The 11,561-nt window shown below is 47.9% G+C and overlaps 1 protein-coding gene across 1 annotated transcript in view; it reads left to right on the forward strand.

Annotated features, from left to right (window-relative positions):
- Nucleotides 1–11,561, forward strand: part of NOD2 (nucleotide binding oligomerization domain containing 2) — a 68,525-nt gene that overhangs the window by 44,778 nt on the left and 12,186 nt on the right. Inside the window, exons 6-9 of the mRNA XM_027774302.1 lie at nucleotides 3–373; nucleotides 5,892–5,975; nucleotides 6,178–6,261; nucleotides 8,816–8,899. Coding sequence (XP_027630103.1) covers nucleotides 3–373; nucleotides 5,892–5,975; nucleotides 6,178–6,261; nucleotides 8,816–8,899 — 623 coding nt within the window. The remainder of the gene's footprint in view (nucleotides 1–2; nucleotides 374–5,891; nucleotides 5,976–6,177; nucleotides 6,262–8,815; nucleotides 8,900–11,561) is intronic.

Consider the following 11,561-nt stretch of genomic DNA (forward strand, 5'->3'; position numbering starts at 1 on the left):
AGAAGGCCCTGCTCCAGCGCCAGGCCTGTGACCGGTGGTGTCTGGCTCGCACCCTCCGCAAGCACTTCCACTCCATCCCGCCAGCCGTGCCGGGTGAGGACAAGAGCATGCATGCCATGCCCGGGTTCATCTGGCTCATCCGGAGCCTATATGAGATGCGGGAGGAGCGGCTGGCCAGGAAGGCTGTGCGTGGGCTGAAGGTGGGGCACCTCAAGTTGACATTTTGTAGCGTGGGCCCCACTGAGTGTGCTGCTCTGGCCTTCGTGCTGCGGCACCTCCGGCGGCCCGTGGCCCTGCAGCTGGACTACAACTCGGTGGGTGACATTGGCGTGGAGCAGCTGCTGCCTTGCCTCAGCATCTGCAAGGCCCTTTAGTGAGTGTTGCTGGGCATTGCTGGCCAGGTATTGGGGGGTAATGCCATCATGAGGGCAAGTATGGCATCTGGAAGTCTGAACCCAGCCCCAACTCTGTCACCTTTCTGTGCAACCCTAGACAGATCCCTTCTGCAGCCTCGGCCTTAGCTTTGATACATGCTAATGACAGCCTAGGTACTGGGCACTCTGCTGCACTCTGCAGAATATCTCATCTAATCTTCACAACCACCCTGGGCTCTAGGGCAGCGACATTATTATCACTATTATCATTGATTTGAAGCTCAGAGAAGCCAAGTAACTGGTCTAGGGTCACACACGAAACGCCAGAGTTGGTTTTACTACTCATGTCTTTCTGGTTATACATTTCCTGATCCCCACAAGAAACTTGTCTAGGGAACCAGTAGTTAGCGTAATGGCTATGTCGCTGGACTCCCATGTAGTCGACCGCGGTTCGTGTCCTGGACCCGGTGCCTTAAAACTCACGCCGGGCGCGTGTGCGTGCGTGCCCAAGATCCCGAGAGGAGAATGGAGGAGAAGGGATTGCGGCGTGACCATCCCCCCTGGGGGGTGATTTCTCGCTTTCTGTCTCTATGTCTCTCTCTGTCTGTCTGGCGAGTGCACGTGCCCTACAGTGAAAATCTCTCAAAAAAAAAAAAAAAAAAGAAACTTGTCTATGGCTGCCTTCAAGAGCTCCATGAACTCTATTAAGGTCACATGCAAAGTTTCTTGTAATATAAGTCTGTATTATTCATAGAAACTGCCTCTGATCAGAGATGACTTGTGCCCCATCAGAGGTTTTAAAACCCCAACAGAAGGGGTCAGCAGCTGGTATGGTGTTCAATGCGCTAGACTCCAACATGGCTTACCGCAGTTCAAGTCCTAGACCTGGCAACTTGCTTTCCCACTTTCCCCTTCTCTCTCTCTCTGACAAATTAAAAATAATAATGATAATGGTAAATAAAACTGAATAATTTTTTGAAGATAAACTCCAGGGACCAGCAGATGGCATAATGGTTAAGTGGCTGGACTCCCATATAGTCGACCGTGGTTTGTGTCCCAGACCAAGTGGCTTAAAACTCATGTTGGGTGCATATGTGTGTGTGCCCAAAATCCCAAGAGGAGAATAGAGGAGAGGCATTGTGGCATAACCATCCCCTCTGGGGATGACTTCTTACTTTCTGTCTCTCTGTCTCTTTGTCTCTCTGGTGAGCACACACACCTTATTGCAAAAATCTCTTAAAAAATTAATAAGACAGGAATTTCAAGAGGTGTAAAGTGGCTGCAGTTTTGCTTGCCCTTTTATTGCCTAGGCAATGCAATACCCAGACAGGATTTCAGCATTACCCATAATGCTTTCAGCTCCCTGGCTGAAGGTGTGCGGTTTTGCCCTTTGGAACATCTGTGATCCTGAACCTCTGGCCTCTTTCCATATCTTGGGGCAGGTGAGGGCAGGGGACATGCCCAGATTTGACAACCAGTGTACTGTGGGCTTCCTGGCTTCCGTGCCGGCCACGAAAGAGATGATTTGCCTCCTATTGAGAATCTCTGGGAAAGCAGAGGTTGTAGTTTAAGGTTAAAATTTATTTACAGGCTCCTGGAGCTTTGGGCTTGCCCCTAGAATGATCTTAAGTGACCCTAAGCAAGTGACATATCTCTAAGAATATACTATATGGTATGAGTTGGGGGAGGAAGGGATGAGTTTTCAAAACCTTCATGGAAAAGGCTTATTTTGAAAGTTATACATGGATTTCACAAAATTTTGTTTTTACTGAAGTAAACTCATATTTTAATTGCATTTTCCATGAACTTTTTTTTTGGGGGGTGGGGAGATTTTTGCTTATAAGCACTTGTACTTACTGGAGAGACAGAAAGAGGCAGAGAGACAAAAAGCGAGAAATCACCTTCCAGAGGGGATGGCCACATCGCAATCCCTTCTCCATTCTCCTTTCAGGATTTTGGGCACACATGCACATGTGCCCAGTGTGAGTTTAAAGCCACCAGGTCTGGGACTCGAACTGTAGTTGGCCAGGTGGAAATCCAGCGTAACCACTATGCCATCTGCTAGCCCTTCCATGAACTTTTTGAAGTCCCCTCATATATCTTCTCTAAGGCAAAGCAACGAGATTTTTTTCTCTCCATGGAACAAAGACATGGATGATTATTGGAAACCATGGAGTGACTTTTTGCTAACCCTGACTTAGTGGTCATAAGTTCATAAAGTAATAGCAATGTAATATATAACATATGATATATAGTTAATACATATCATGTGTATAGCATATACAGTTACTGTATATAAATATGGGGCCCATGGCATGGTGGTTAAGGTGGGTGGATCCCACATGACTGTCAGCACAGTTGAATCCTGGATGTGGCAGCTTGAAGAACATGCCAGGTGTATGTATGTGAGCTGAAAATTCCAAAAGGCAGGAGGAATGGAGGGAGAGAGATGGCAGCGTGAACATTTCCCATGGAGATGACTTTCTCACTTTTTCGCTCTCGTTGTCTCTCTCCCATGAGTGCATGTGTCTTATGGAAATTTTTTTTTTTAAAACGAAGACTATAAATATGAATACAGCCCTGAGCAAATCTGCCACACTTACATTGAATAATTTGGAAAGAGTTTATTTAATAAAGGAAGGTAGTTACAAAGGCATGAACAGAAGTTAGGGAGAGCAAAGAAGCATGGTGCAGGTCTCTGGAGGTGGGGTGCTACTTCCTGAAAAGCAGGGCAGGAGGTGCAGATAGGACTGCCTGAGCTACAGGCGCCTGCAGGGTGGGCTCTGGGAGAATGGTGTGGCTCTTCTTTCCCTCTGGACTCTAGCCTTCTGCCATTTCTTCCTCTGAGCCCCCTAAGGAGGTGCAGCAGGCTGCCAGCTGGTGTATTCTAGGTGTCAGCCTCCCAAGACACAGAACCTAGTAGAGAAGGGAGAGTGGAGTCAACCAGGGAAATGGAAGACAGCTAGCATAGCACTGTTTCCCTGGGATGGAGGAATCTTGCTATATTGTCTGGGGTACCAGGAGACCTGACCATGGGAGCTATTTTCCTGATAGAAATACAGATGTGCATCTTCTGGGAGGTGGACCCAAGAACTTTAAGAGACCAAGTACCACTGACCTGCATGATCCTCATAGGCCAGTCAGTGACTAGTATTCTCAAATGGATCTTTTCTCCTCCATTAGTAATGTCTGCACGATGCCTCTGGTGTGTATAAAGGTTGATGGAGGCTCTATTTTCAGAGAAGGGTGAGGATGCCCCTGTTCTAGCTCAAGGTGCTCAGTCTGTAGTGTATAAAGGTGCTGTTGAAATGCACATTACTCGGCCTGCTCCCAGTAATTCCCATTTGATAGGTTTGGGGTAGGGACCCAGGAATTTATAGTATCAATAAACACCCCTGGTGATTCTGATACAAATGGTCCAGAGTGCACACTGTCAGAACAGCTGATCTGTAGGAACCCGTTGATTTTCTGTCAGCACTTAAAGTCCTTGACCAAGTTCTACAAGAATCACCAGTTCTTTTGGGAAGGGGGAGGTAACTGTGAGGTTGCTGCATGGGTATTTCCTGTGTGTGTGAGAGAAAGACAGAGAAAGAGAGAGAGAGAGATCTGATCTATCTTACTGTCTATAGGCAGATAAGGAGCCAGACATTGTCTCTGTTGTTCTCAGAATATAAACCAGGGGCCCCTCTGCTTCCTGATTCCTGGGGCCAGCTTTAAAGGTATCCTTTGGCCTCCCTGAACGGGGAGTGAGTTACAGGAAGATGGCAACAAAGCAGACACTGTCCTTAGTCCGGTTTGTGGACAGACCGAGAGAAAGGCAGAGAAAGATGCGGGAAGGGAGGAAGGTGGGTGGTGTGGGAGGTGGGACAAGCTTGTCGTCCGTGGCACAAGCTGCATCTTTTCTACTTGAAGTGTTTCCATGCCAACTGAGAGCTTCAGCCTCTGGGAAACCTTGTATACTAAGTGGCCCTACACAGGTTTCTTAAGACGCTGACTCTCTCTGACTGTCTGGGGTGACAGCTTTCAGAGTTGTTTTTTGTTTGTTTGTTTGTTTGTTTGTTTTTTTACTTTGACCCACAGTGAAAAAGAGACAGAGAAGAGAGAGAGATCACACCAGCATGTAAAGTGGAAACAAAGGCTTCATTTTCATGACTTTCCCTTATTAATTCTGATACGCTCTGGTCTCTTCTGTTTTGTTCTATTTCAGTTTTAAAAATACTGCTCAGGGCCTCAACACTGGTTTCATGACCCACTAGCAGGTCCCACGATCTGGGTTCTGAAAATCACTGCTCTAGAGAACCCGTAAAAGGCCATGAGGTAGAGCTGCATAATGCCGCGTGGTTAAGAGTGGGATGTGGCGCCAACCCACGCAGATTCTAATTCTTTGTGTGCTCTGCAACTTTGGCAAAGTCATCTTACTTGTCTGTGCCTGAGTTTCTTCCTCTCTAAGGGACATAATCATAATATCTACTTCAGGGGCTGGTTGTGAGGATTAAATGTCGTTGCTATTGTGAAGTGCTTAGGACAGTGCCAGGCAGAGACCTATGCTAGCGATCAGGACTGCAGGTGACTTTTACCAGGGACCAAGTGCTCACGGGGCTTTATGTGGGTGGCCTGATGAGGTTGGCGAAACTACTGTTCCCTTTGTCACATTGGGTGGTTGGAAAAGTCATGATATATTTTTCCATGCAAAAATGCATCAAGACTTTTCTGACAACTGAATAAATGAAAGGACCAGCAAATAAGCTAGTTAAGTGGCTAACTGGGATAAGAACTTCCAACTGAGGAACTCCAGAGCCTGAGCTGTTAAGTCAAGGCCTCCCAAGTATGCCTGAAGATAAAGAATCATGTGCACAGTTGTTAAAATCTACCGATCCCTGGGTTCAACTCACACATGAGAAATTGCCAGCTTCAGGGTAGAGGCCTGAGAACCTGCCTTTTAGAGAAGCTTTCTGATTACCCTGTGATCAGGTGAGTTTTGGAAACGATGCCCTAAAAGGAAGATCAGAGAGGGCTTGCTGGGCAGGGTCTGGCCTGCAAGTATGGTCGACAAGCCCTTACTAGGGGGCTTACACAACCTACATGGATACTTCCTAAGTGTTGACCATGCTCGTCTAACTGGTCTACCATCTGCAGTCTAGGTCTGGCTGCATCTTCTCTACATATCAGCTCATTTCCACCCGGACCCTTCTATGACTGTTGTGGTGTTCATTTTCCATTTACAGAGATGAAAACAGCACCTCAAATTAGTTTTGTGACTTCCTGAAGAGTCTAGTGTTTCTTTGTAGGGGCTCTGAGTCCCCATTTCCTGGTCTATCTCCAGCATAGGGCACACATCAGCTCCCCAGCCAGGGATGGTGGGGTACCTTACTTTTCTCGGGTGCTCTGTCTTTGTGGTGTTTCCCAGAAACACAGATGCTAACACTCTGGGGATGAGTAAATTTCTCTTTTAGGCGTCTTGTACATTTTTCCTTTCTTATCAGCTTCCTTAAAAGATTTATTTATTTTGTCTTTTAGTTTGCGAGATAACAATATCTCGGACCGAGGCATCTGCAAGCTTATTGAACATGCTCTTCACTGTGAGAATCTGCAGAAGTTAGCGTAAGTTGGGTGCACAAGGAGGACTTTGGGCCCCGTGTTCCCCCAAGTCTCACCCGAGGCCATGCTGCCTGGGCAGCTTGGGTATTGGGTATTTGCATATTGGAGGGTGCAGAGTGACTTCTGTCTGAAGGGAATGAACACTGTGAGTTCTCTGTCCACTGTGCCTTATCTTCATGTCTCTTTTTCTTCTGGAACTTACCAGTCTGTTCAACAACAAACTGACTGACGGCTGTGCACATTCCATGGCCAAGCTCCTTGCCTGCAAACAGAACTTCTTGGCATTGAGGTGAGCCTGGGGCTTTCTTATTCCCTGAAAACTGATTTTTTTCCCCATAGCTGAGTCAATCTGGTCTGGTCTTGGTCCTGGCCCAGACTATGCTGGGCTTGCGACTTTCTGAATAAATACAGGGCAAGTGTCCCATCTTAAGTGGGGTTTCTCTAATACTATGGCTCCTGGGGCAAACTGACTCTGCTGAGGGCTTTCTGCCTATGACCTGAGCACCCAAGGTGAAGACACACTCTTAGACTCTCTTCCTTCATTGCATGTAAGAATGTCACATGCTCTCTGGGGTGACCAAGTTCCCTGATGCTTGGTGAGCCTAGCCTGCTGGAGGAGGCATATGCAGTCACTTGTCACCTAGCATGGCAGCCACTTGTTGAAATGCGCCCATGTGAGGTGTGTAAAGTTTGCACTCCCAGCTGAGAAGTCTATATTACTGCAGCTCCAGAGCTTCTCAGCTACAACTGGAGTCCCTCTCACCTAACACTATTAAATTAACTGTCCTTCCAGCAGGTCCCTGGGCTGGCCTGGCTATTCTTTCCCTCTCTTGGATAGTCCTGCCTCCTGTTGTTAGTGAGGCAGTAAAAGAAGACCAAGTGAAGAGTTGCTTCCACCCATTCTTCCCAGCTGCTGGCTAGGTTTGTTTGGGGATAGAAACCACCATTTTAAAATGCTGGCCAGGTAGCTCGGTCTCAACCAGAGCCAGTCTGGCCAAAGGACGGTGTGCCACCACTTCCTGCTCCCTCAGACTCACAAACCTGGAAGTGGCCAGACCTGGCTTGGCCTGTCTCTCTAGGGAGGGCTGTGGTTAGCAGAAGGGTGTTGGACTCAGGGTTGGAGGTCTGGGTTAGTGGCCATTAGTGTTGTAGTTGACAGCAGACAGCTCTGGAACCAGACTGTCGGACGTTTGACTCCAGGATCACTGGGATTTCAGTCCTTGTTAGCTGTGTGATCTTGAGACAGCCCAATGTTCCATGCCTCTGTTTCCCCTTCTATAAAATGGGGCTGATATCAGCAACCTCATAGGTTGTGTGATGAGTGGAGGAGCTAACATTCATCCGGAGTGGGCACGGTATAGTAAGTGAGCTCGGTGGCTGCAAGTCCGTGGATAGACCAGGTCAGCTCTCGGCTCGTCTGTCTGCATGTTAACCCAGTGCTCCAAGAAGGGACTGGCTGTGCAACAGAAATATTGTGGAAATGCCTCTGAGGGGAAGGGAGTTAAGGAGGCTGGGGGTCTGACCCTGAGTGAAGGACAGAGGGAAGAAAGGAAGGTTGGGAGGAAGTCCCCCTGGACTTCAGAGCAGCACTGAGAGCTCAGCAAGCCGGCTGGGGAGTCCTGGAGCTCAGTGTACCTGCTGGGAACAGCCCATGGCCTCAGCATAGACAGTTGATGTTAGATTTCAGAGCACAGCAGCTGAGCCCTAAGTTCCCTACAGGGAGTCGAGGTTGGAGGCCTAATGGTGCATGCTGGTGGCCACCACACGCCTTCCTAAAGGGGATAATGATACCTGCTCTAGATGATTGTGGTGAGCGGGAGAGGCCTAAAGTTCTTTGAAAAGATGAAAGCCCGTGCTTACTTCCAGGAAGCCTGGTGTTTCAGTCTGTTCTGTTGCTAATAACGGAAAATACCTGAAACTGGGCAAATTATAAAAATAGAGGTTTATTCAGTTCATGGTTTTGAGTTCTAAGGTACTGGGGCCACATCTGGTGGGGCCTTGCAGAGTCGCACAGCATCACATTCCGAGGCTGAGAGCCAAGCCGAGTGGCGGTGTCTATCCCTGCATCTCTGTTCTGGTTCCATTCCCTGTCCTTATAAACCCCCTCAGGACCTGATCACAGGGACCCCACCTTACTCACTCCTAAAAGTCCCACCTTTCAACAGCATGCAGGTGTTACCTTAATACCTTTACAGTATATCCCAGTTCCTGTGTGTGAATTTGGGGGACACCCAAACTCTAGCACTTGGGGTAGTGGGTAAGAGTTCTGGAGTTTCTTTGAAACTCTCTGAGGTGTCTGGATTTGGCTTCAGCTGGTGCCTTCCTTGCTGGGATCCCTGATCTCCCAGGCCTGGCTGCTTCTGGATGGCCCTGGTCCCTCCAGCAGTGTCTGTCCCTCTTGGGGATGGCAGAGGGCACTCCCAGAAGGCCCCTCTGACCTCCCAGCCACCTAGGTCTGCCCAGGGCTCTTACAGAACAGGTCAGTGCTACCTTCAGCAGCAGGGGTCTAGGAAGGCCACTGGGAGCCCTAAGGTCTAGACGGATGGTAGCTGAGATCAGATCGGAAGGAAAGGTGTGACAATGAGTCACTGTCACTCCTCTGGGGAAACCACCTCCCAGGACAGCTGTCTGTGGCTCCTGCCCAGACCTGACATACTGCTCTGCCAAACAACGGCCCCATTCCCTTTCCTTGTTGAGTAAGCTCAGCCTGGCAGGAATGGTGCATACCCAACCTGCTGTACCCTGGGAGAGGACCTCAAAGCTTTCTTCCCCTGCCCCTGCCCGGTACTGACAGCCTCTGTCCCTGCCCTTCAGTGACTCTCAGCTTCTGTCTTCCCTTCCAGGCTGGGGAATAACCACATCACCGCCGCAGGTGCCCAGGTGCTGGCTGAGGGGCTCCGAGGCAACACATCCCTGCAGTTCCTGGGGTATGTTGGGTTCTGTGGCAGAGGGGCCTTCATGGAGGAGTTGGGGGCTTTTGAAGATTTAGGGGACGATGAACCTCTTTGGCCAGAAGGCCCCAGAGGCAGCCTAGACCCACTGAGGAAGGCGATCCAGGAAGAGAAGGGCTACCCTTGGTGGTGGTCTCTGGGCTAGCTTCTTCACCAAACAGGAAGTTCAGGATGTCAGAGGTGGAGAGAGCTGTACCCATGAGCTGGTGACAGAAGTCCCCTAGTCCTCAGGGGAGCTTTGGCTGCACATGAGAACCACTTGGGAGCTTCTAAAGAATACCATTGATGGGGCCTTGCCCCAGACAAATGCAATGAAAATACCTATGACCAGGGCCCAGGTATCAGTAACTGAGAAAAGCAGGGGAGTAAACGGGTGAGGACCCCGGGCTAGGACAGAGAAGGCAGAGAATGGACTCAGGATGAGAGGGGGCTGCCCTGAGTCTACAGAGCTCTTGCTCACTCTAGCGCCACCCGAGAGCCTGCAGGTGGGGGAGAGGCATCCGAAGGGTGGGGATTGCTCTGCTTGCTGGGCAGAGACCCAGCCCTCTGGGCTGTACCCAGGCCATACTGAGCAGCCCCTGTCCAGTCCTGTTGTGCCCTGGTATGAACTGGGGTTTATTTGTCAAGAACTGGGGATTTTAGAAACCAAAACTGTAGGAAGCGAGAATAACCTTGGGGCCCAAGTATTCCAACTCATTTCATAGGCAGGAAAGCTGTCCACTTTTTAGCTCAGTCTGAACCAAGGATGGGACTGTGTTGCTCTGGAAATCAGAACCTTTTTTAAGCTGCCTTGGCAGCAACAGAGTTGAGAACAAAGTAGGCCACAGCCTCACTGAGCTCTCGGCTGCTTGAAGCCACAGGTGCCACGTCTAGGTAATTATTTCTCTTTCAGTGTTTATTTCTGAAGGCACTTCCCTGGGCCAGGCACTGTGCAAAAATCCCCAAACAGTGTCATAGAGTACAAATTGCTCTGTAACTTGCATTGTTTTGTTTTGTTTCACAAAATATTAAAAGCGTCTTCTTATATTATTATAACCTCATTTTTAAAAAAATAGGTTTTTGTCATAGGGCTCACCGCAGAGACAGAGAGAGAAAGAGAGAAATTAGCAAACCCGAGGGGATGACCATGCCGCATTCCCTTCTCCTCCATTCTCTTCTCAGGATCCTGGGCACATATGCACATGTACCCAGTGTGATTTTCAAGCTGCTAGGCTGGGCCCAGGACTCGTACCATAGTCGGCCATGTGGAAATTCAGTACCTTAACTACCATGCCAACTATTGGTCTCTCTCTCTCTTTTTAAGAAAAGCTGCATGGGGGCTGGCAGATGGTATGGTGGTTAAAGGTACTGGACTCCCACGTGACCAACTAAAACTTTTTCTTGAAATTAAAAAATGCATACCTATTAATACCTATTTAATGACTGCAGTAAGCTACATAGCTCCAGCGAGGCTCTACTTTATAGTATGTTCACTTTACTCACTGAGGCTTATGCTTAAAGTCAGACTTGCATTCTTAAATATGTATGTATCAGCTGTGCTTGATATTGAAAGTCTTTAAATGAAGAACTTTAGTGAATCAATAAAATGTGAAAAAATGGCATGGAGGGGCCAGTAGTTACCGTAATGGCTATGTTGCTGGATTCCCATGTAGTTGACCGCGGTTTGCGTCCCAGACCCGGTGGCTTAAAACTCACGCCGGGCGCGTGTGCGTGTGTGTGCGTGCCCAAGATCCCGAGAGGAGAACAGAGGAGAAGGGATTGCGGCCTGGCCATCCCCCCTGGGGGGTTATTTCTCACTTTCTATCTCTCTGTCTCTCTCTGTCTGGTGAGTGCATGCGCCCTATAGCATACAAAACCTCTCCCCCCCCAAAAAAAAGCATGGAAAACAACTGTATATACCAGAGATAGTGTGGGAGAAGGGGAGAGTTGGTAGAGGGTGAGAGGTAAGGAATCAAGGGGAAAAAAAAAGAAAAAAAGGAAAATATATAAGAAGCAAGAAATAAAAAAAAATATTTGTTGACGATAACATGTTTGGTGACATCCTTGATTGTATCAATATATTAGGTATACTGGATGGAAAATCTCATTTTTATATACTATATTGATGTACAGTGAGTTACTGTAAATAAATAAATAAATAAGAAAAAATTAAAATGAAAAAAGCTGCATGGGTGCTGGTAGGTAGTATGGTGGTTAAAAGTACTGGATGGATAATAATAATAATAATAATAATAATAATAAATAAAATTAAAATAGTTATGTTTTAAAAAAGAAAAGCTGCATAGTATTCTACTACTCGGATGTCTTGAAACTGTTTATTGGTCACCTGTTCATGCACAGCTAGACCATTCCCAGGTTTTCTGCTATTACAGTGTCACGTGTCCAGGGCACAGAGCGGGCTGGCATATAGCCAGAGCTCTGTAAAAGTTTACTAGTGAACGCTAATGCAGCGAACATCGTAGGTCAGCCATCTTTGCTCATTTGTACACATACGTGCTCCTCTTATGTACAATACCCAGGTCAGAAGGTCTGAGCCGGGCTCTACTTTTTTTTTTTTTTTTTTTTTTTGAGAGGTTTTCACTATAGGGCGCATGTGCTCGCCAGACAGACAGAGACAGAGAGACAGAAAGCGAGAAAT

This window comes from Tupaia chinensis, unplaced genomic scaffold, assembly GCF_000334495.1.
Source record: "Tupaia chinensis unplaced genomic scaffold, TupChi_1.0 Scaffold000422_1, whole genome shotgun sequence".
In the NCBI taxonomy this organism is placed as follows: Eukaryota; Metazoa; Chordata; class Mammalia; order Scandentia; family Tupaiidae; genus Tupaia; species Tupaia belangeri.